At 38.6% G+C, this 26,441-nt stretch overlaps 1 protein-coding gene across 1 annotated transcript in view; it reads left to right on the forward strand.

The window, feature by feature from the left end:
- Positions 1–26,441, forward strand: part of CHL1 (cell adhesion molecule L1 like) — a 233,379-nt gene that overhangs the window by 134,888 nt on the left and 72,050 nt on the right. Inside the window, exons 5-9 of the mRNA XM_070738253.1 lie at positions 12,975–13,097; positions 14,612–14,782; positions 19,089–19,130; positions 20,080–20,197; positions 23,287–23,468. Of these exons, the coding sequence (XP_070594354.1) occupies positions 12,975–13,097; positions 14,612–14,782; positions 19,089–19,130; positions 20,080–20,197; positions 23,287–23,468 (636 nt within the window). The remainder of the gene's footprint in view (positions 1–12,974; positions 13,098–14,611; positions 14,783–19,088; positions 19,131–20,079; positions 20,198–23,286; positions 23,469–26,441) is intronic.

The raw sequence follows: 26,441 nt of genomic DNA on the forward strand, positions 1-26,441 counted from the left end.
CCATCCAAACGGTAATCAGGATTGATTATGGTTAGCTTACAGGCTCAGGTGCTGCCACTAATAGCAGATTTAATTCACTGTACCACTGCATTGTAGGCCCATTGTAGTCCTTAATTGTAGCCCCATATAGAGCAAGGCCTAAATTATTATGAATAATGCCTCTCATTCCAGAAAAAGGAGCAATTGGGGCACTAGAAAAAAATGTGTGAAAGCTGTCTTTGCCATGAACTGAATGATGAATTAAATGATTTGTAATTTAATGACTTTTTTTAAAAAAAAAGACTTATAATTAATATAAGACAAAAAATAATAGTTGGGTTTTTTTTGGCTTGGGACCATTCTTTTATTTTTATTGCAACATAGCAATAAGCCAGTAATGTCACTTAGGGAAGGCAAAAATATTTCAAACAATCAAGGCATGAAAGGTGGTTACATCTATAGAAGAATGTAGGCAACTGAGGTACCCTAGATAACTTAAGGAATGGGCAATAGGCCAAAGCTAGTTGCAGACAAGATTAGCAAGACAACCTCACTCTGTGCTGATTAGAAGTTACAGAGATGGAACAAATGTCTTTGCTGGAACTTAACAGCAAAGATTAAGGTTTGCTGGAACTTAACAGCTGTCAAGGTTATTACAGCCCAGATCTAGTAGACTCAGTGATGTGACAACCAGCTGTGCTCAGGAGGTCCCGAGTTGCCCTATTTAAGGGCGGCTTGAGGCGACCTCACCCCTTTTTGCTCTCAGCATCCTGAAGCAAACACCCGCCCATCCTCTTCTATCATACAGTGTGCCTGAACGGGGTCACCTCGGGGCCAAATAGGAATTTTTTGCGGTCTCTCCTATGGGTGCAGCCATTTTTTTGCCTATTCTACACTGACGTTAAGGATGGACTGGTTAGGGGGTGCAGCATGACGTAGATACATATTTGGTCAATTTGACTTTGCCTTTGGTCACTGGGATTTGGCAGGTTAGGGGCGGAAATGGGCAGTAGGAGCAACTGCACGTTCTCCTTTTGGGCATCTTTTTAAAGATGATGGACCATCTCTCCCCATGAACTATAGGTTTGTGCAACTTCGGGGATTGGAGGGGGGATGCCCATGGGACTCACCTTATCCAATTTCCCATCGGGATTGGGGATGAGCTCCACCCACATGCTTTATGGGCGTGGCTCTGATCCAGGTGAAGGCGGCTACCTTCACCTGGTTCAGCAAGGAGTTATGCCCAATAGTTTAGCCTTATGCTCTGTTATAAATAAAATCCAGAAGGCAATCATGCATTACATCTTTAATGTATTGAATAGTTTAGCCCTATGAATATTTTGATAGGTAATTTACACCCATTAGTTTGTTGGCCTCTGCAGGTCGCTTTTGTTGCATTTGTTATAACATTTATATTTACGTTATTTAAATTTATGTTAATTTAATAAAGTGACCCCATTTTAAATTCCAGCTCCTGTCTCCAAGCGTTATTCCGCTTCCGGGGCAAAATCCAGTTGTCTCCTAAAAAAGCACCTTTAGGAATACCATGACCTGAATGACTGAGAATGTCTAGAGGTCCCGCTTTCTGGTTTTACTTTCAGAGAACAATCCCAATTTGGGATTAGGATAAACTTCAATTTTAAACAAACCTCCAACTCTACTCGACCTCAATTTATGACCACAATTGAACCCAACATTTCTATTGTTAAGTAAGACAGCTATTGTGAGTTTTGCCCCATTTTACCATCTTTCTTGCCACAGTTATTAAGTGAATCATTGCACTTGTGAAGCTACAAATATGACTGTTCCAAATAGGAGCTAGTTGCCAAGTATCTGAATTTTGATCACACGATTGACCACCGTGATGCTGCAGTGGTTGTAACTGTGAAAAACATCACTTTTTTTGAGGGCTATTGCGACTTTGAATGGTTAAATGAATTGTTGTAATTCAAGGACTTCAAAAAATGAGACTGATCATTTTCTCATACTTGACCAAATAAAAGAAAAAGCTGTTGGAAGGCAGAAATGCTTTAGGCAAAATGGAAAGATAACAGTTTCAGAGTCTTAATTATATAATTAGGTACTTTCTTAGAATGAAGTTGACTTTGAACATGTCGAGCAAGAAATTTTATGTGAATCTGGTGGAAATGTAATGGTCAAAAACTGACTTTGAAATGTGAATGTTAGGTCAGATTCACTCCTATGCTTATAGCCTTTCAAAAACCCTTAAGGACATGGCTATGACAACTAGCTATTGCCCCAATGGGTGTGTGGCATGTTGGATGTCGCTAATGATCAAGAGAACACACCATTTCCTCTCTGGCCATGCTTGCTTCCTTCCCTCTCCATCATGATTAGTTTTATTTTAATTGGATTTTTTAAAAAATGTAAGATCTTTATTGTTTTTAATGTTTTCTTTTGTATTTTATTCAATTTCTGTAAGCCATCTAGAGTCGCAAAATGGGAGGCACACAAGTTTGATAAACAAACAAATAAACAAACTCCAAAGTACATGCGCTTAAAGTTAAATTACATATGCTAAACATCAGAGAATAATGACTTTTTTTTCCTTAGCCACACATAAGTGCACCTAGATTCATTATTCTCTTCCTCATCTACCTTTAAAAAAATCAATCTAAGTATTGGTAGTGAATTTAAGTCTTCCCATAAACAAAGACAATGTTCTTGCTCGGTTATAAATAAAATCCAGAAGGCAATCATGCATTACATCTTTAATGTATTGAATAGTTTAGCCCTAAGTTACATGGAATGCGGCTGAATTTATGCATACATATATTATCAGGGCTGTGCAAAATTTATTTGCTGACTTTCACCATGCTTCTTCTTTTCCAGGAATGAGCTAGCAGGCATATTAATATACAACCAATTTAAAGAGTACTCAGGAGAATAGTGTTATCAGTGTCAGACAGTGATTTGATTTGGGTAGACAGTGTTTAATATTGAATCCCTTCTTTTTCTCTGGAGGTTTATTTAATGCTCCACAAACTTTTACATAAAATTATAACTGATCCTTTAAAGCATTTTTCAACAAATTTTAATCAATATTTTTAAAAACAAGAGCAAAAACTTTCTCGCGATTAGGAAATCTAGAAATCTTAGAAATGAAGAGAAAATGTTCATATTGTTTCCATTTTTTCCTCTTTTAATTGCCATTATTTTATTATTACTATTATTGTCATTACATATCATAGATGTATTTCACAAGAGTTCAAGGTAATATATACATCATTCCCTCATTCAAATCATCTATACCACGGCTACGTTTTTCTTTTTCGGATGAAATGCTATTCAAATCCAGGTAACCAAAAAAAACACAATAGAATAGGGAGGACCAGAGATCTCTTTAAGAAAATTGGAAATATGATGGGAACATTTCATGCAAAGATGGGCATGAAAAAGGATCAAAATGGCAGGGACTAACAGAGGCAGAAGAGGTTAAGAAGAGATTTCAAAATTACACAGAAGAACTATACAAAAATGAGCTTAACATCCCTGATAACCATGACGAGGTGGTCACTGACCTTGAGGCAGACATCCTGGAATATGAAGTCAAATGGGCTTTAGGAAATCTGTACCACAACAAAGCTAGCTGAGCTATTCAAAATCTTAAAAGATGATACCGTAAAAGTACTACTCTTTGCCAACAAATTTGAAAAACTCAACATTGGCCACAGGTCAGTTTACATTCTTATCTGATCTAAATATAGTTCATAAAATCATCTGCCACAATGTCCTACCTGTCAATGACTACTTCAGCTTCAACAATACACAAGCACACGATGGATACAAACTTAATGTAAACTGCTCAAACTCAATTGCAGAAAATACGACTTCAACAACAGAGTGATCAATGCCTGGAATGCACTACCTGACTGTGGTTTTTTCCCCAAACCTCTAAAACTTTAACCTAAAACTGTCTACTGTCAACATCACCCCAGAAATAAAAATGAAATTAAGACACTTTCAAGTCCCTTGGACTGCAAGGTGTCAAACCCATCAGTCCTAGAGGGGATCAACCCTGACTGTTCTTTAGATGTCCAGATCCTGAAGATGAAACTTTGGTCACCTAATACTTTGATCGCCTAATGAGAAGGAAGGGTTCATTGGAAAAGATCCTAATCCTGGGAAAGATTGAGGGCAAAAGAAGAAGTGGATGGCAGAATGAGGTGGCTGGATGGAGTGACTGAAGCAGTTGGCGTGAGCTTAAATGCACTCGGGGGATAGCAGAGGAGAGGCAGGCCTGGAGGAATGTTGTCCATAGGATCACAATGTTGTCCATAGGATCACAATGGGTTGAGCATGACTTCACAACTAACAAGAAAAAAAATCCGAAACATTAATAATCACAATAAACAAAACAATATTCCCTATTATTCCCTCACCCAAACTAATCTACCTTGCTCGTCAGTCATCATTAATTGGAGTTATATATAACAATTCCACTTTTTCTGTTCTTGCTGGAAACCCTCCTCCCCCAGTTTTAATCAATCAAGTATTTTATACTTTATTTCAAATATATCTTTCTTGTAGATAAATTATATCTTTTTATTTTTTTCAAATATTTTTTATCGAAGAGAATTTGCTTCAGTTATATTCCATATTAAACATTTGTAATCCATAATCAGGGCCAGCATTTACACAGAGAGAAAATATACCTAGTGCCTGATTCAGTGTAATCCCTTTAAGTTTCCCACATTACCTGTAGGAATTTTTGTTTAGTCTCAACTAACATTTCCATCTGAATCTATCGTCTTCAATGTTTTGTAAAAATTCCATTTCTTTCTGGACAGCTCAATCAAAATTTCTGCCATTTAGAAGTATAAATCACACCTTCCAATTTTTCCATTTGAAATGGATTTTTTTCTGCTTTAATTTCACACTTAAAAAAGAAAATTATTTTGTCTGATAGAAATGTTTTAGGATCAACTATACATGTATTATCAGTCTTCAATAAGGCTGCTGCAAAACTTGTTCATTTATCTTCTTCCTGGCATAATGTACCAAAATATTCCTTCTGGTGACGATTCATAGTCAAGTAGGCATCTCTGAAAGAGTGGGAACACCGCTGAAGTGAAGATGGGAAGTCAAACAATGAATTCAGTCTTTCCCCTCTCTAAAAGAGAAAGGAGTGAGGGAGGTGGAGGGGGGGAGAGAGAGAGAGAGATTACCTATTTTCACACTGGATAGCTGCCCCCCTTCAGTACAGTATAAGAGCTGAAATTTTTGTGATTGGTTTCTTCATTGGGTGACTGAAAGTTGAAGAATTTCAAACAATCTCAAAGCCACAATGCAGCTGACATGGACAAACAATTCAAACAAGCATCATTGTACCGGGTGCGGAGTAAGGACACAGAGACATGTAGCTGGAATTAAATGGGTCATTTTATTGAAGTTGAATAAAACTTTAATAATTAAAACAATTAATCAATTCCCCTGAATTTGCTGTCTAGGTTGTCTGACTAGGTGTCCCATCTGGAGTTTGTGTAGTGTTGTGAAATGCAACCTGCTCACCTGTTGGCACTAGGTGGTTCCCGGGGGTCCCTGGAATGCGCCAACTGTACTGGTCACTGAAACATTTTCAGCGATAATTTAATTTATAACTAAAGAGAGATATTTTGAGCAACAAGAAAAAGAAAATTCCATTTAATAAATCAACATTCTCTCTAAATTATGAAGGGACAAGGGGAGTTTAGGTTTTTTAAAAAAGATGTAAAGAACTTTTGGCACAAAGATTATCAACAAAGAGCCATAAGAAAATTTAATATAATAAAAGAGATAGTAATTTTGAAAGTTGATTTCTTGATGGAAGTGCTTTTAAGCAAACTTTTTAAATATAGACAACCAAATCTGCATTTTTTTTACCATTAAAAAGAGCAGGAAATTGGTAAAGTTCACAAAACAAAAGATAAAGTAATATGAACTACATTATATTGTTGATTGTAACTGTAGAGGTGCTGACGATGATGTTTGGCTATAACTATGAAGCATCATTTGAGACAGAAGTTTAAAGAGCAGATGAAGGGAAAATAGCAAGCCTAAAAGATACTACAATAGCATAAAGATAATTAAAGCAACTACTTCAAGATATACCCACTGCTCTAGAAAAACTACTTTCCTAAGCTTCTGTATACATAAATAAATGAAAGGCCACGTATTTGTCTATAATTGTATATACATGGCTTTTTGTGCATAGGTAAAAGAAATTTTCCCTTTATTCATAGTATGTCATAGCCAAATGCATATGGCATTTTGAACAACAATACATAAGTGGTATGATATTGACTTATTTCTGATTTCTTCCCTGTATAGGGAAGTTTTTTCATTCAATAATAAATCACATACCTAGCTGCTCAAGGTCAGCTTAGATGTGAAAGAACACATAGTTCAATTTATTTATTTTTATTTATTACTTAAGTTTGCATACCTTTCACCTCTGTTTAAACCTGATGTGTTTGGAAAGAAATAAAATGTATTTATTCATTCCCATTATCTGTACACTCCATGTATGTTCTTCATGCTTCACGTGTGATCCATCAACCAATAGGTGGCTATTGGTGTGTGTTATGTATGTGTATATACTAAAAGCAAGGAAAATAAAATAAAATTCCTAACATTTTTAAGGGGATATACTGAATAAGTGACAAAATGAAGAAATGATGAGAGATTATATCATTTTATTAAAATGGTGTTGTATATGTTAGTTCATATCTCACCATGCTTCATATCCAAATACATGGACTTTTGATTATCACAGAGTATCCTTAGTATCTTTGAAAGGTCCATCTTTTCTGTCCTACTTCCTCTTTGAAGTAGGTGAGTTAATACCAGTGAAGGGCTACCAATATTTTTACTACCACACTGTGGCATAGTTCCCTCTAACCTGAGCAGTGAGCAATCGCTCACTTAAAAATCATCATCAACTCAGAGTTTTCCAAACCTGCCCAGAAGCCGAGAGGGAAAGAGTGAGAGGGAAGGAGAGAGAGAGGAAGAGAGAGAAACAGATAAAAAAAAGAGAGGAAGGAAAAGAGAAAGAAAAAGAATGGGAGTAAGGAAGAGAGAAAGAAAATCAAAATCTAGTTTGAAACTAGCTCAACTATTTAAGTGGCATTTTGATATTGATAGAGTTGCCCTATTATGAGCTCACTGTTACAGTATTTTATTTTGAAATTCTCTGAGGCAAAACAGGGTAGGTTTTTTATTTATTTGTTTGTTTGTTTGTTTGTTTGTTTGTTTGTTTGTTTGTTTGTTTGTTTGTTTGTTTGTTTGTTTGTTTGTTTGTTTGTTTGTTTGTTTGTTTGTTTGTTCGTTCGTTCGTTCATTCATTCATTCATTCATTTATTTATTATTTCTGTGCCGCCCAGTCCCGAAGGGACTGCCGCTCAGACACTATACTTTTCCGCCCACCCCCCCAAAAAAATTAGAGGGAACACTGCACTGTGGGCGTGGCTATGCAGGATGCCCTGTATTTTCTTTCAACATCTTTCAGTGCAAATTAGGTGCTCTGGGGTGGAGCTCCATTTTTACTACTCCACTGCGTCACCCCTCCTCCATCCAGGCAGCAGCCCACCCCTGGTTAGTACCTAAACAATTCTATTCTTTATGGCAAATTTGATAAGTGGGGGTAGTAGAGTACCTTAAAATAAATTAATTCCTTTTATGTACAAACCCAATTGAACCATAGCCTGATAAATATGACATCATGATAATAGCGTGCTTCTTGGCAGGCATCTCTCCACAATTTTGAAAGAAGATCCTTTGTGCTTGGCAACTCACCATCCATATAAAAAGTGAACAGAGAAAGAAATCACACCAAGTCATGCTTTTCAACATCAATTATGCCAAGGAAACCATCGAGTGGTTTACACTTTGCTCAGTGACAGCGGGATTTCAAAGTCAAACAAGGATCCTGCTGCAGGAGAAAATAAAAGTCCTGTTTACACATTCCAGTATTCCAACAACACAATGAAAATGCAAATGTATAAAAAGGACTATTACACAAATTTTAATTTTGAATAGCCCAACATTATTATAGAGGTGAAAACAGGGAAGCTGAAATAAATAAGAGTTTATGCACTTTCAACTGAATGAACATTCAAAAGTATTTTACATAAATACACAGAGAAATATATAATTATATTCTAGTGCATAATGGAAAACTGTTAGGAAGCTGAAGGCATTAACTACTACCCTGTTTCCCCGATAGTAAGACACCCCCGATTGTAAGACATATCGGGGATCTCAGGGGGGTCGGCTAATATAAGCCGACGGGGGTATTGCCGGGGGGGAGCCCGATGACGTCGCTTCCAAGCTCCCCGCGCGCCCCTCGCCTTCGCCTCGCCGCGGCGCCACCGCCTCTTCCCCGGCTTGGCAAAGCGAAGGACGGCGCTGGTCCGAAGCGCGCCGAGCGGGCGGCGGCTTGCAGCAAAGGCGCTCGTCCCAGCAACCGAGTCCTGCCGAGGCTCGGCTGCAAGTGGCCAGCGAGGCCGACCGGCTCCGAGGCGAGCGGCCGGAGCTGCGCCCTCCTTCGCCCGCCTCCTTTCCGGCAGGCAGGTGGGGCTGCCCAACTGCGCAGAGCGGCTCCTCCCCTCCAGACACACGCTTTCCCGACACGCGTCTGCGGCTCCACGCGTGCACGCCGCTTGGAGCCCTGAGGTTGAACTTGGAAAAGGGCTCACGAGGCTCCTGTCCCGCGGCTGCCCTTCTGGACTCTGGGGAGATGCCTTCGGGAACGTGACCCTTTCAATTTTTTTCCAATGTAAGACATACCCCGAAAGTAAGACGTAGTGGGGCTTTTGGGGGTAAAAAGAAAGTAAGACACTGTCTTACTTTCGGGGAAACACGGTAAACTGTGTAATTGAGACATCCTGTAACTTTTAATTTTCAATACATTCCTGTAGTCAAAAGGAGGAGATATTGTTTGGAGTTTGGTGATCATGACATTTTAAGTATACAGGAATGGCAAACAGTGCAAAATATGACAGCAGGCGGCTAGCCAAAATAAGTCCAGCCTATAATAATGAGAAATCTTCATTGGTTGCCAATGGCTTCTCACAGTGATAGTCTTTAAATCTATGATAAACTTAGAACTCTATTTCCCGTTAACTCTTAGACCACATTCTCCCAATTCAGCATTTTGATATGGCTCCTACAATTGTGAGCCAGGGGCTAAATGCATCACTTCTTCTTTTTCCTTCCCAGTTCGAATACACACACACACAAACAATCAAACACACATGTTTACATATTTTTGCTGATAAGTGAAAAGGAAGAGAGACTGTTATAGACCTATAACAGGCTCCCTTCCTTTTCACATATCAGCAAAAATATATAATCATGTAAATTATAATTTGCTGAATATAAAAACAATTTATCTACCTTGGAATGGGGCTGAGAGGCAAAAGGAAAGCAAAGTTGCTTCCTCCCATACTTGGGAATACCAGAGTGATTTTGAAATTTAATGCTAGATTTTGTTTGGTGTCAACATTCTTATTTTTAAAAAAATCAACCACCTTTTTGGTAATACAGTGTTTCCTTGATTTTCGCGGGGGATGTGTTTCGAAATCGCCCAAGAAAGTCGAATTTCCATGAAGTAGAGATGCTTCCTTTCTTTCTCCCCCTTCCTCCTCCATTCCTGCCAGAACCCACAGAGGCAATGGGGCAGCAATCTGGGGGCCTTGCTGCACTCTAGGGCACAGGTGGTGGTGGCAGAGGCTGGAGAGGAGGCCAAGCATCTCATCTGCTCAGCGGCCCACATGTTCCTGCTACTGCCGCCGCCACCGATTTTGCCACTGCTGGGCCCCTCAGCTGTTTGGCGGCCCACGTATCTTCTGTCGGCCATGGTAGCAGCAGGAGGTGCAATCTGGGCAGCGGCGGCCGACACGTGGGCCACCAAACAGCTGAGAGGCCAGGGGGTGGCAAAATTGGCAGCAGTAAGGCTTGGCTTTAAGCCTTATAAGGGCAGTTGGTGGGGAAATCCCACCAGTCACTTTGGAAGAGGCAAAATTTAAAGGGCATCAATCCCACTCATTCACACCAAGCTGACGTTTCTCGCAGCTGTCTTCTTAAGAGAAATGGCATTGCCAGCAGAGAGGCACTCCTTTTGGAAAGCCCAAGGCGGGCGCCGCACCGTCTGACCTCCGGGTGAGGCGGCACCTGAGTCCCGGGCTGAAGAGAGGAAGAAAAGGGTGGGTGGGGGTCACTCGACCTGATTTCCCTCATGAAGAAAAAAAAAGCTGCTTGAACCCTCCACTTCCTTGCTTCGAACTCCTCCAAGCGCTTCCTTACAAAGCACTGCTTCTATTACATGCCGATGCCCCAGTGGCTCAGCATCCTGAAAGCCTGAACCATCAGCCCCCTTTGCTGCTGCGGGCGGGTAGCTGCCCATCCGGATCCAGAGGCTTGCCTATGGCCACCGAGGGCTCCTCTCTGAGTGGGGCTGGTGCCAAAAGAAGACGGGTCTGGTGAGGGGGCTGAGCCTTAGCCGCTGCTACCCAGATCTTGCCTCCTGCCACAGCTGTAGCCGACAGAAGACACGTGGGCTGCCAAATAGCTGAGGGGCTCTGAGGCAGCGAAATCGGCGGCAGCGAAATCGGTGGCAGCAAAATTGGCAGCAGCGGGTGGCAGTAAGGCTGTTCAAGTGGAGCGTACGAATGCCCCAAGAATTAAAGGGGAAGGCTGGGGCAGAAGCGGAGCTTTTATTTAAAGAAGGCTTTTTAAAATAAAATTTAAAAATAAAAAAATACCATGGGTTTTCAAAAATTTTATTCATTTATTTATTTATTGAAAAACCATGGTATAGGCTTTTCATGAAAGTTGGACCCATGAAAATCGAGGGACCACTGTATGACACTTAAATTTTATCCCATGTTTGTGGGCCAAATTTTTCTGATTAACTTTTCCCATCCAGTTCTTTCCCATTACTGATCCCTCTTTTTCCAATTATATTTGAATACATTGTTTTGGGAACTCTTTTCAATGGCGAGCTGGTTGATGTGTCATTCCATTCCATTCTGAGCACTTTGACCTTGAGATGGTATCTCTGGAAGGTGTTATGCCGGTGTGTTTCAACCGCCCGTAATTACAGGGTAATTAGTCCAGGAAGACACACACCACACGATAAAAGGAAAACCCAAAAGTTTTTATAAACAGAAAAACAGAAACAGCTCTCTTTTTAACTGTCAAAGGGATTTTCTGGTATACACAAAGCACAGGTGAAATGCAATCCAATTGCTCACCCAATAACTGGGAAATTGAGTCCAATTCTAAAGTCCAGAGAGTCCACACACAATCTTGAACAGCACAAAAACCATGATCTTGACGAAACAATGAATCAGATAAACTGCCATGATGCTAACACACCAGGCTGCACTTTTTATCTGTAGCACTAATTACAGCAGCCCCACCCAACCACAGGTGGCCTCATTTTCTCTTGTAATAATCCTTCAGTTGTTGTCGCATATGCATCACTCTACGCATGCGTGGATGTGTCATTAATTCTTGTTCAGAATCCAGTGATGATACAGATGATTGATCTCCTCCTGGGCTGTCTGCCAAACTCCCCTTTTCCCTGTCACTCACACTTCCTTGGTCAGAGGAGACAGATTCTACTGGAAGCAAAACAGGCCTGCAGCATGTGGATGTCTCCCCCACATCCACCTCCACATTGCTTGGGGCAGGAACTGGGCCAGAGCTAACCACAACAGAAGGTATGATGAATAGTTAGCCTTCCCCCCTCCTGGCCAGTTCCCTCTCCCCATAGTTCATGGAAAAATTGGCAGCTAACGAATGCAAAGCATTTGATGGAGGTTCTGACAAGTGTGGTTGGGAGATTTGTAGCAGATGTAAAACAAAGTTTAAATGGAATTACCATACTTGGAGTCTTTTTATTTTCATTTACTTTTTATAAATGTTTGTGTATAGTGATCCTTAGTAAGCATAATACTCTGGAATTTTTTTAAAAAAATGTAATCAGAGTCATCCTAGGGATACCATTATTTGTTTTAATGCTGCTATTAACGCTTTATTTACAATTAGAAGGATGAGTTGAAAACACAAAGAATTATAGAATGTCAATAAAGTCATACTTGGGAAACAATTTTATTATTTTGATAAAATTTAGGACTGCAAAATTATATTGTATTTCTACTTATTAATTTACAAGTCATATTTACACATTAACTGGTTGTCTTTCAATACTAATACAATTTTAATGTGCAATATAACCATCAGCCAAAAACCAGCAGACTGAAACAGAATTTGAAAGATTTAAATATTTAGGAAAGGGAAACATATGATGTCAGGAAGAAGAATTCATGAGCATATTTTAGAATTAAGGTAATTCTGTCTATCTGCTATAGCAATTTTGGAAAATTTAAAAGGGCAACTTTGATTAATTTCAGGATGGTAATTCCATGAGAATAGGGATTTATGAGATTAATTATTTTCAGATAATTGTTTTCAAGATAAAAGTAATTAGCAGACTTTAAAGCTTAATCAGATTTTGAAGTGGAGATAGATTAAATGTTAGCCATATAAATAAATAATTTAATAAAATTAAATTCCCTGAAGATGCTAAAGGACATAATCAGATCTCTTAGTCCAACTCCTTTCATTTGTAAAGTAAAACCAAATCTACCATCTATGTATTGGGAAGGAAGAATATAAACCTGATCAATTAAGAAAGTATACATCATGTTATGGTGTCTGCTATACCTGAAATTGCCACTGGATAGTTATCCAGAGACAGAACATATGTCAAAATAGTTTTCCCTCAATAATTTTGGTTTCACCACCTGAATAAAAATGATACAGGCAAAACCAAAATATGGCACGGAACAATTAATAAAGAGAATGCCACCAATAGGAAAAGATTCGGAGAGGGGCGGCATACAAATCTAATAAATTATTATAATAATTTATTATTATTATTAATAAGTGCTATTTAGCTGCTTCTTGTGGTGCTTCTATTACAATAGGTATTCCTAAATTTCCTAAGGAGAAGATTGACCTCATTGATGTAGAACATGGTGATGCAATGGTTTTGCACTGCAATCCTCCCAAAGGCATCCCACCACTGCATATTTATTGGATGAATATTGGTAAGTATACATCCTTTCCTCCTGACATCATTACAAATGGAATCTCTCTGCAAAAGTATTTCTATAATTTGAATTTAATTAAAATTGCATGGGTTGATAAATGGCATTTTCTGTAGTTAACAGAATGTAGCAATAAACTGAAAATTGCAGATAATGAATTAGAAAATGTAAATGCTAAACTTAAAAGGCAGCTGCAAAGATTAATGCTGTTCATTAAAACACTTACTAATCTTACATGGTGGAAAAGGAAAATGTAATGAATTATATTTGGATTTCATTCAGTGAGTCACATTTCTGTATGTATCCAGTCCTGTCTCAAAGCAATGAACCTCTTGGTTTGAGAGTTGATTTTCTTGGAAATTCCTAAGTGAACTTATTTGTTAGATTTCCCAGGGAGAAAATGAATCCATTTTAAAATAAAGTGCAAAAGAGCTAGAAAAATTCCACTTAGAAATTTCCTAAGTGGAATTTGCACTTTATTTTAAAATGGATCAATTTCCTCCATTCTCCCTGAGAAATCTAACAAATAATAAAAAGCCTAGTTTGTAAACATGAAAACTATTTACTACAAATAATAACACATTGTGGTAACAAGAATTGTGATAAAATCAGAAAAGCCTTGATACGGAACCCTTTGACATAGGAATAAGAGTAATATGAAAGATGATTATCATAGTTGAACTTTCTAAAACCTTTATCTTTCAAGTGGCCCATACCAGTAAGGGAAGCTGGGCCTTCAACAGGTGTAGCTATTTCAGTTAAATGCTTTTGGATGAGAAAGGAGGAATCAGCATAAGAGGTTATTGTTAGTGATGGGCGAACCGAACTCACACAATTTGGGTCTATACCGAATTTTGCGGTGTTCGGTATGCCAAACCTGAACCCAAAACTTTTTGAAACTTGTTTATTTTTACGTGAAAGGACCGCCCTTTGCTTGCAGTGCCGCTGCGGCATCCTTTTTCATAAAAATAACAATGTTGGTCTTAGGCCACCCCTGTGAAATGGTCGTTCAATCCCCAAAGGGGTCCTGACCCCCAGATTGAAAACCACTGATAGACAAATGTAAAAAAGTAAAAAAGAAAGGATAGGCATTATTCATTTGTGGATAGCCATTTGTGTTATGTACCATCCAAGCCTATTCTATGTGACAAGATAAGTGGCTACTTGACAGCCATATACTCTGTACTCTTACAGGCCTGACTTGAACAATTCTTTAACAAATGCACAATGAAAACGGTGTATGATTTTACAAAAAAAATATTGCATTCTGTCACAGAAAAATGTATGCAATATCAAACTTGCAATACATATGCAGTATAAATTTCATGGTTGGGAAGAGGGCATCCAGGCAGTTTGTTCTACTTGTGATTCCTCCCCCTGCCCAAATAGCAGAATGGGAAACTAGCAAATATGCTTTATATTCTTTCAAGTCACATGCATTATTAATACCCAAGAGCTATTTCCTTACCTGGGATCAAGGGTCAGATACTGAATCATTACCATTTTTTTTCCAGACCTGCAGCATATCCCACAAGATGAAAGAGTCTCCATGGGCCTTAATGGGGATCTTTACTTTGCAAATGTGGATGAAAATGACAGCCGTAGTGATTATTGCTGCTTTGCTGCATTTCCAAAATTAAGAACTATTGTGCAGAAAATGCCAATGACATTGACAGTTACACGTTGTAAGTCTGGGAAATTGGTTCCCTTCTTTCCTTCTTCATTTCTTCCTCTATCTTCCATCTGCCCTAATGTCTGCTTCCAATCTTTGGTAGTTTTGGTAATTCTTACATGTGACATGGGTTGTGTTGTTGTTTTTTTAAATCATCATTTTTGCTGAAGAAATATATGTAAATGTATTCAATTCCACACTGCTGTCTTAGTGATGACAGCTAGGCCCAGCTTATAAAACTGCTGCAGCTGCTAGCTCTCTTTTTTTGTTGTGAACCTCAAAACTATAAAAATCTAACCCTGATTGGGATGGAAATCAAATTCTTTTCAAATGATAATTTGAAATGACAATTTCCCTAAAATATAAAATGGAAACTGAGGGTAATGTGTGCTTTCCTGTTGAACTGACATGGGGTGTATTTATTGGAGGCACTTGTCGGCAATGTATTTTATTTTCTCTTGAATGGGAAAAAAAACCTCCCACCAAAATGAGAAGACATAATGATTTGCAGGGATATAGTGACTAATGACCAATAGCAAATTTGAAGGACTTAATTTGCAACTTCCTTCTTTTTTTCTTCTTGATTGTAACATATAAATTGATTGTAATTATTGTAGAGAAATAACCACCTAAGTTCCTTTCAGCATGCAACATTTTGAAACAATATAATAACAGTTTAAAACACTAAAATAAAGCATTCATATCCATGGCTGGAGCTGCATGTATAGCTCATTGTCCCCTGGCCTGCCGGCAAAGCCAAGTTTTCACAGCCTTTCGGATGGCCAGGATGATGGGGACTGTGCAGATTTCCAAGGGCAGTTGGTTCCAGAGAACCGGAGCCACCAGAGAGAAGGCCCTTCCGCATTGCCCCACTAACTGACATTGTCTAGCCCAGGGGTAGGCAAAGTTGGCTCTTCTATGACATGTGGACTTCAACTCCCAGAATTCCTGAGCTAGCATGATTGGCTCAGGAATTCTGGGAGTTGAAGTCCACAAGTCATAGAAGAGGCAAATTTGCCTACCCCTGGACTAGCCGATAGAATCATGTGAAGGCCAACCCTGTGGGCCCTGTTCGATCTCTGGGAGATGTGTGGCAGAAAGTGATTTGATTAATCACCTTGAAAGAATTGTTAAAAGTAATGTCAAATTTTGGTGACCACCTGAATCTCCCCTGCTTCCCCCACTCCCCAAATATGGAATTAGTTTGTTTATTACCTTCTGGGCTTATTTTTTTCACTGATTTTTAATTTCCTGGAATATTCTATAAGTCTGGGATTTCCTTATGATATATCATCTCAGTACTAACCAAGTACTTATCTTCTTTGAGCTCAGTGAAGTTTAGCTAGGAGCCACAACCTGTGACTGAAAAACTGTCAGAATATGCTTTATGTTGCTAAAAAAGACTTCAATTATGTCTGGTGTCTTGCCAAATTGGACTCTGTAGCAACATAAGATTGCCTTGGGTGGCAGTTGTAATATTACTACTATGATACCTGTTAGTTTCGTAGGTGGTTCATGACAGCTGACCAATGATCATAATATAATATAATATAATATAATATAATATAATATAATATAATATAATATAATATAATATAATATAATATAATATAATATAATATAATATAATATAATATAATATAATATAATATAATATAATATAATATAATATAATATAATATAATATAATATAATATAATATAATATAATATAATATAATATAATATAATATAATATAATATAATATAATATAATATAATATAATCTATAAACGTTCTTAAAATACTGCCTCGCTGCATCTTTCAACATCTTATTTATTGCCAAAGCCACACATGAACTTTTCTCACAAGCGAACAAATGTTATATAAATGTTGTATAACCATATTTGAACAATATGGTGGGGTAAGATTTTTTGACATGAAACAACTTCTAACTAAACAGAAGAAGCTTAAACGTATTATTTCTGGGTATAGGTGGGTGGGGTTTTTTTTTACATTTCTTCCTATAAACACATGTCCAGATTTAATCCCAGCTCAACTAGATGGGATTTTCATTTTAATAATCATCTATAGGTTTGTACAAAATGTTGAAATATACATAAAATATTGAAAAGACTAAGCCATTATGTGAAAATAAATAGGTTCTCCGCTTATCTGAAGAAAGATAGTATTTTATTATTTCCCTAGTAATTATTTTTAATGCAGAATGAAATTCATTTTTCCCACAGGACAATTCACCTAAGTTGGAAACAATCTTTTTCATTTTATTATAATTCAGGATAAATTTTACATCATTTTATCATTGTCAGCCTTGTTTCTTCTACCCATTGCAATTGGAAAAAGTCTTTTTTAAAATCTAAAAAAGCCACTCCAAGTCCTCGGACAGGAGCGGCATGCAAATCTAAATAATAATAATAATAATAATAATAATAATAATAATAATAATAATAATAATAATAATAATGGCTTTTTTCAAAGCAGAAGATATGCCATCCAAACACCCCCCAAAAATTGCTGGAAAATCTTTTTTAAAAAATGGCAGACTGGCACAGATTGAACTGAATCCATGATGTCATCCTCACATCACCAGTGGGTTACTAACGGTTCGGGTGATCTTATCTGAACTGGAAGGACCCAACCCCTGCTCAGAAGGATGGAAGGCTGAGTCAACATGGAGCCAGTGAGAAATGAACTGCTGGCAGTCAGTATAATTAGCCTACAATACTGCATTCTAACCACTGCACCACCATGGCTCTTCAAAACAAAACAATTCTATATTATTAGAAACAAAATAAACTATGGAAACATGAAATTGAAACACAATAAAAGCATCATCACCAAAAGCAAAACAAATTTAACATTAACATCTCGCCAATTAACCGGAGCTTCAATTTTTGCTGTCTTACTACTGATTCCTATTTTGTGATAGGCAAGCTGCTACGAAATGATAGTATCCTTATCAGAGGTGGGTTTCAGCAGGTACTGACCAGTTCTGGAAAACTAGTAGTAGAAGTTTTGAGTAGTTCAGAGAACCAGTAAGGACCACCTCTGACTGGCCCCGCCCTCATCTAGTCTCTGCCTTCTGAGTCCCAGCTGATTGGAAGGAAATGGAAATTTTGCAGTAACCTTCCCCTTCCACTAACCAGTAGTAAATGTTTTTGAGTCCCACCACTGATTCTTATGTACTGAGAGTGCAAGGCATGTTATAGAAGGGTATTGGGGAATTTCCCTGGCTTTGTTCTCCTTCCCTGCCTCCAAACAACAGCAGATACTGGGAAAACATCTACTACTTAGTCTCTTCAAAATGGATTGGAAGTGGAGAGGTGAGGTAAGATGTGATGGATGGCTAGGCTGAAGGTTAATCACAAGCTTATAGAACTCTTTTTCTTTTGTGGGCAAAAGGAACACACCTAATAATAGCAATAGCATTCAGGCTTACATATTGTCCATTGCCAATGGCAACATACAGTAAGTAGTGATAAGTAGTGGAGTAGCAGCAAAAAGTGAATCTCTAGTTAACTTGTTGTGAGATGCATATGTTGAATTTATGATTTCTGGTGATGATAGCTTTATTATGAGCTGTGTTGGCGCAGTGGTTAGAGTGCAATACTGGAGGATACTTCTGCTGACTGCCAGCTGGCTGCAATTTTGCAATCTCAGCAGATTCAAGGTTGACTCAGCCTTTCATCCTTCTGGGGTTGGTAAAACAAGGACCCAGATTATTGGAGGCAATATGTTGACTTTGTAAACTGCTTAGAGAAGGCTGTAAAGCACTGTGAAGCTGTATATAAGTCTAAATGCTATTGCTATTGTGATTTGCTTTCACAAGATTCATCTTAGAGTGGAGCAGGTTTTAAGTATTGATTGATTGATCAATCAATACAATCTTCTGTCTGCTGAAGGATTGGTGGAAAGGACCATGATTAAAGAGCATTTTAAAATATTAGCTATATATGATATCTTTTTGTATTTATGTCATTTATACATGTATTCATTATCACTATGCTTGCTTGCATTGCATCTTCAGCAATTATGGAATTTGTTTTAGGTGGGAATAATATGATCTCAGTCCAGGAGATCAGCAGAATAATCTAGTTGTGTTCAAATAGCATTCGTCCCCATCCCATTTTTGCAGAGGAGGATGATTTTAACAATTTCAGTTTCATGAGACATGGATAGAACAAATGAAGTTCACCTTGCAAATGGGTCTACATCAGCATAATCTGAATTCTTTATTTTGTCTGATTATATCCATCATTTATTTGAAAAAAATCATCACCATTCATGTTTCCATTTGGTCTTCATTTCTGTCTGTTGCAGTAAAATATACTAATGATTCCAGTTCATCTAATGCGGCTAAGGGTAAGTTGTTACAGTTTAACATTTCATGCTTCAGTTTAGATTAAAATGAATAAAGTATCCTACTGAAAATATATTGCATTTTACACATGCAAATGACAGGATATGTGTGTGTGTGTGTGTGTGTGTGTGAGAGAGAGAGAGAGAGAGAGAGAGTTTCCTTCCAAATAGATGGGAAAAAAGTCATTTGCTATGATTACCCAATAAACTCCAAATTTTGGATCTAGTCCAAGCTGCCCAGATTCCCCATGTTTTGAATTCCTGATGACCACATAGATTTCTTCCAAAACCTCTAATAAGCTGAAAGCAAAATATACTATTGACTTTTCCCCAATCTCTTCCTGCTTATAATTTCCATATTTTTTCCATGTTCCATATTCATAGGGGGGAAAAATAATCTTTTTTTGCAAGTGGAACCATAAATATGCTAGCTAATAGGAAAAAAGAAGAATATAACTTTTATTTTTCCTAAAGGCTCTATCTTAATCTTTAGTAGGCCAGATGACACTGGTGGGTAGAGTCTCAGCAAGAGGAAGTCCTTTCTTCTCCACAATCTCCAAACCCTAAAATTATCCAATATTTCTTCCTCCTCCTAACCTTCTTATCATAGGAGTTTATTTAAGAAGTTGTCATTTCCTCTTATTTTCAAAGCTTGTACCTTGTAATTTGGAGCCCACAATTTTTAAAAATTCTAACTCTACTTTACATTGTCAAGAATATGCTGAACTTATACATGCTATCCATAAATTACAATTAACACACCACATTTTATTGTATGGGGTTTATTTGCAAATTTTAGAAGTATATTCTAAAGCAGGTGGAAAAAAAATGACCAAAGCAGGAAGGAATATTCCATTATAATATGTAGAGCATATGTGAATGAATTATCACTGATTTTTTTTTTGACTCCATCTTATTTCAAGAGTTCTGAAATTACCTTTCTCCCTTTTAGCAAATTTAATCAAAGAAAGAAAACCCAAGCTACTTATTCCTGAATCTTCCAGTGCCAGTTCGGATGTGACCTTTATGAAAGGAATGGATGTTTTTCTGGAATGCATTGCTGAAGGACTGTGAGTATTTGTATTTTAGAATGGACTTTGAAAAATAACAGCAAATTCATCCTCAGCTTATAACAAATCATTGACTGTTCAAAACACTGAAAAAAGTGACATATGGGCATTGCATCATCCCTGTGATCACCTGTATGTATGATGGTCATGGATGAAATTCACTTACCTTTTGTACCAGCTCACAAATGTGTGTGCACCGGCTCACTTTCTTCACATGTACAAATGCTGAAAATCATCACAAAAAAGGGACGTCATTATATCCACATGGGTGGGCGGGCCTTTGTGCAGCCAGCCCTACTCTATTGCACGGGCCGGATAGAGTCAGCTGAATTTCACAACTGACCATGGTTCATAAATATGTGGGGTCTTGTGATCACCTTTTGTAATCTTCTGACAAGCCTCAAAGTCTCAATTAGCAACAGAAATTTTGATTTCAATTGTAGTTGATTACAACAAGGAAGCAAAAGTAATTATTGTTATTTTTTGAAGTAGATACCTAAAGTTACAGAAAGATATTGTAAATATTTGGACTTTGTCCTATACTCAGCCCTTAAGTTTGGGAACTTGGAACTGATAATAACCTGACCCTTGGCATGCTGCCATCCCAACAGATGGACACAAGAATAAGCTGAAATGATTCTGCTCTGTTTATGCCATACACAGTGTTGGCAATAGCAAGGCCAGCTGGAAATGTTAAGTTAGCAGCCTGGCCTGAACGTCTCTCTTTCTTGTTATGAGAGTTCACTGTAATTCTGCAAAGCACAAAGTTCCTTTTATATTTAATTGGAGAATGTGTGCTGTCTAAGAAGACAAAGAATTGATTATTGCCCTTGCAGCAAAATCTTTAACCCCATTTATGATTATAACGCCATGGGGGAGTGAATGAAATAAGCTCAACTTCTCAGTGGCATTCTAGACTATTTTTAATCTATACTAGCTGTTAGATAGTATTGTGTATCTTTTTGGAGAAAAGATAATACAGCTTCCAGAAAATACAAATCCCATAGGTTTTTGAAAGAAAACAGGCAGATGATTATATGGCTGTTGATTTACTTAGTGCAATAGACAAACTGAGTCAGTTTGCTCAGAATAACAAACATGTTACTATTTATGTTACCAGCATTATTGAGAATTCTGATATATATTCAGGAAGGATCTTTAAACATTGGTCAATTTTATTGAACTGAACTGAACCAATAGTTACCACATATACAAGAGTTTCTTCCATTGTTTCCCCCCTCCCCCTAGGATCCAAGTGTTTCAGCTATTTCCTCAGAGGAGACTAAAGATAGCAGATTTTAATTATTTAACTGAGCAAAATTAGTAATTCTATTCAAAATACAAAATGAGAACTACATTAGAAATTAAATGACGCCTCCAATCAACTGTAACTGTGCATATTTGATATCTCAGGCTTTGCTGTTCCTGAGATTGTGGAAAATAAGAACCACAATTTGCTGGACGACCTTCTTCAGCTAAAGGGGAGGGGGAGATGAAAGAATATTTGAAAATGAGTATATAGCAATGATAAGATTACTGAAAGGCATATTGGAAAAATGGCATCTCAGATAATTAGTGGAGCTTGACTCCTTAAGCATAATTTTCAAATAAAAGAAAAAGGGAAAGGAAAATCACAGCAGGAAAGGGGGAGGAAAGAGTCAAGTGCACTCTATATTTGGCATTTATTTATTTGTTTGTCAATTTTTTAAATCACCCATCTCTCTCCCAGAGCCTTTATATACCCTGCCTTGTACTGTTTCCAAGAGAACATTGCTCTCAGTTTTATCTTGAAGGGTAAAAAAGATATAGAACAGTGATGACAAACCTTTCTGGTGCCAAAAGGGCACATGCAATTACATGTGTAAACTTGCCTACATCCATAATGCAATGCCTTCTCTCCCATACATGCACACACAACACACACACCGCCCTGCCCTGCCATATGTGTAGAGGGCTCATTGAAGCCTCCAAAGTCTGTGGACCTTGTGTCCCTTAACTCTATGGTTTGCAGTGCAGTAAGGCTCACATTTTCTTCTTTTAACAAGCTAGCAGAATCCAGATCTTTGCATGTCTAAATACACATGTTGTTGCACACAGGTTCAGTTTATCCCTGATACCCCTTACTCTTCATGACCCAAGAGGTAAACTGACTGTGTTTATTATGATTAGCTTGGAATCAGCAAAACGTTAGCATATTTCAATTACTCTGCATAACCTGCGTCGATTCAATAGCAACCTCTTTACAGATAACACTTTCCAACAAACCATTTCTTGACTCCTAATATTCAGCCTTTTTTCCTTTTACTATCCTTTTCCAAAGTTAGATAAGAAAAAAAATATTTTTAAAATCCAAATCTTTGTGTAAATTACATAGACAACAGATAAAAATATGCCCTGCACTGCAAAAAATAATGATCTGTTGTTGATTTACACATGGCAAACGGGGAATAAGAGAGATGTATGGGAAAGCAAACAGACTTTGCTTTGTGTTTTCCTGGGTTATCCCTAATCGGTGTTTAAGTTTCACTTCATGTGAACACTAATCAGTGTTTAAGTTTCACTTCATAGCATCACTGCGAAGTGGCATATAAGTCTAAATACTATTCTATGTCCAGTTCTTTGATATACAAGAGAATAAAAACTAAAATAAGGCAGAAAAAAGAATCTGTAAAACAAGCAGTTATTTTACTAGTCTCTAAAACCATTGCAACTTTTTTTTAAAAAAATTATCTTTATTGAGTTTTACAGAAATAAAAATAGAAAAGATAAGTTGAAATAAATCAACAGTAATTTGGTTATAAATCAGTACACTTGGCACATATACTATATATAAACCATTGCAACTTTTAAGGGCTATGCTCAACAAACCCTTTAAAAGAAACCAAAGCTTTCTGTGATATATATTGAACATCATAACAATTATTTACTTAATTAAAACATTTATATGGCCACTCATCTTAAATAGTGTTAATCTATATGAGCATTAGTTGGAATTTACATGACATTATGCAGAACTGTTGAATATGGGGTAAAGATCCATGTTACTTTTTAACATAAATATTTTCTTTCTTTCTTTTAATTCATCCTAGTCCAACACCCCATTTAACATGGAGAAGGATTGACAGAGGCAGCATTTTCAGAGGAGTCACTGAGAATTTTGGAAAAGTTTTGAAGATAGAACAAGTTACTAGAGATGATGAAGGAACCTATGAATGTGTAGCCTCAAATGATTTAGGGGAAACAAAGCATGAGTTCAAAGTTGGTGTTGAAGGTAGGTTCAATGATCCTACAAATGACTATATTGGGTATTAGGTGTGTGTGTGTGTGTGTGTGTGTGTGTGTGTGTTCATATCTAAATCCCACCTGGTGCTGGCTTTATAACCTGGCAATTCAAACATAGGTAGTTTTTTTCAAAATAATGTTAATAATCAAATAGAACATTTATTTAAAAGCCTGATGGTTTAATATTAAATTATGTTTAACATGATTGTATGCTGTAAACATTTAAGACTGTTTTAATTAGAATATATACATTAAAAGAGAATTAAATATCAGAAAACAATTTCTAATTGTTTATTTCTAATATTAAATGGGTCAGAGTTCCAAATAGGATCCAAAACTAAATCAGAGTCTGAGACAATTTATATCTCAAAGTTCCAATTTATTAGTAGTGGCGCATCTGGAACAGACCTGATTCTGAAGTCCTATGGGTTTCTCCATCCAGTTGAAAGTTCAATCCATTGTTCCCCCAAGTCCATCACATTGACGAATCTCCAATTGCCAACTTGGGAGTATCCATCCTCCTCCCATGCAGGTTCAGGAATGCGAAGACAAAATATGATCTTGACTATCTAGAAATAATTTATTATGGCTACATACTGTACATACAGCACTCATGCAATTCCCACTCCCAGATTCCCACAGTAAAGAATGCATGTTAAAAGACTATAAAGTATGGCAGGCTAAGGACCCCAACTAAAATAGCTTTGGCCTGAAAACATGAATATTTTTTAACTCCTTACACAATTTCTGATAAAAATACAATTCAATATAGGGTGTACATTCTATGTGGTTAGTTTGATTATATATTTTACAGAAAATATTCTGAAAGCTAACAAATTAAAACCTTCTGAAATGGTTCCCTACATTGATCAGTATACATCAAATCAAATCTTAATTAAACTCAAAGACTGACATAATGATCAGTACTGCGTATTTGATTCTTGGCTAAAATCAATCTTTGTTTTTTTCACACATTCATCGATTCTATGGAAGAAATCATGCACAACTTATATGCTAAATTACTGCTGTCTCAACTGAAACAAATCATGTTGACTATGAAAGTTTTCTCCTCACATCAATTGTTTTGCACACAAATATTTGTTGGGGGAAAACATATTTGCTCTGTCCATATGTTGCAGGAGAGGCGGAGTAACGACACTGACACAATGAGCTGGATTTAAACTGGGTCATTTTTATTAACATAAATTTGCTTAATTTATTAATTAAATTAGCATAACTAGCATAACTAATTATGACCCTAAAAATGGACCCGCAGGGTCAAACAATTGCTTCCGGGGCGGAAAATGACGTATGATAAACTTCCGGGGCAACGTATGGGCGTAGCTCCATGCTAGTCCAGGTGAGGGACCCCTCCCTCACCTGAGACCTTGCCATGCACTTGCATGTGGGAGGTCCTGCCGGCTAACCCCTAGAAGGGGAATTAAATGTGCGGGACCCAAAGACAAGTTCCCCCCAACTGCTCAGGTCGCCAATACCACAAGCTTGGAGAGAACCTGTCAATCATCCCCAAAGATGCCCAACGGAGAACATGCAGTTGCTAAACCACCACCCAGTTTTCCGCCCCTAACCTGCCTACCCAAATGACCAAAGGTAAGCCAATTAACCTAACAGGTGCAAGCACCCCCTAACCGCTTATCCTTCTCCACAGTGTGGAATAGGCGAAAAACGGCCAAGGCTAACAGGCCAGACCGCCAAAAATTCCTATTCGGCCCCCTAGGGCGACCCAGAATAGCACACTGCAAAATAGGGCGGGCGGGCGGGTGTCTGCTCAAGACGACTGGTCCGGGTGAAAAGGCTGAGCCCGGGCCTGCCCGCCCTTTTATAGGGCTGGCAGGCCCCGCCCGGACACATTATCGATCAGGCCACCCTGGCCTGATCCTCGGCTGAAATCTCGTGATCTCCGAGAAACAACATGGCGGCTACGCCATGTGTCCAGTGTCTGCCCGAGCCTCCCGCAAAAGGCGCCGGTGAGTGAGGTCCACCGGCGCTATTCTGATGTGCAAAATTAATGATTATGTCTGTTCTCCATACATGACTTATTTTAAAGGATCATGGGAAATCCAACTTTGGGAGGATACCTCAAAATAGTTATTAAATATCTATATCTTTCTCAACTGCAAAAAAACAAGTGGAAAAGGGAGTACAGTGAACCCTCGATCATCGCGAGGGTTCCGTTCCAGGACCCCAAGCGATGATCGATTTTTCGCGAAGTAGCGGTGCGGAAGTAAAAACACCATCTGCGCGCGCGCGTTGCTGGGGCCGCTCCCCAGCTGGGGAGCGGATCTGGGGTTTCCCCAAGCGCGCGCGAGTTGCTGGGGCCGCTTCCCAGCTGGGGAGCGGATCTGGGGTTTCCCAAAGCGCGCGCGCGTTGCCGGCTCCGCTTCCCAGCTGGGAAGCGAAGCTAGGCTGCCCCAAGCTCGCGCGCATTGCTGGGGCTGCTCCCCAGCTGGGGAGCGGATCTGGGGTTTCCCCAAGCGCGCGCGCGTTGCCGGCTCCGCTTCCCAGCTGGGAAGCGAAGCTAGGCTGCCCCAAGCGCGCGCGCGTTGCCGGCTCCGCTTCCCAGCTGGGAAGCGAAGCTAGGCTGCCCCAAGCGCGCGCGCGTTGCTGGGGCTGCTCCCCAGCTGGGGAGCGGATCTGGGGTTTCCCCAAGCGCGCGCGCGTTGCCGGCTCCGCTTCCCAGCTGGGAAGCGGAGCTAGGCTGCCCCAAGCTCGCGCTCCAGCCCACCGCCGCTGGGGTCTTACCGGGGCAAGAGGGGGAAGACCCAGGGAAGCCTCTGCCCGGCGGGGAAACTCCACCATCTACGCATGCGTGGAAGGGCACGCATGCGCAGATGGTGGAGTTTACTTCCGGGTTGAAAACTAGCGAAATAGCCCTTTCGCGATCCTTGAGGACGCGAAACTCGAGGGTTCACTGTACTTACAAAATTTGTTGTGGACATGC

The sequence above is a fragment of the Erythrolamprus reginae genome, chromosome 2, assembly GCF_031021105.1.
Source record: "Erythrolamprus reginae isolate rEryReg1 chromosome 2, rEryReg1.hap1, whole genome shotgun sequence".
NCBI lineage: Eukaryota > Metazoa > Chordata > Lepidosauria > Squamata > Dipsadidae > Erythrolamprus > Erythrolamprus reginae.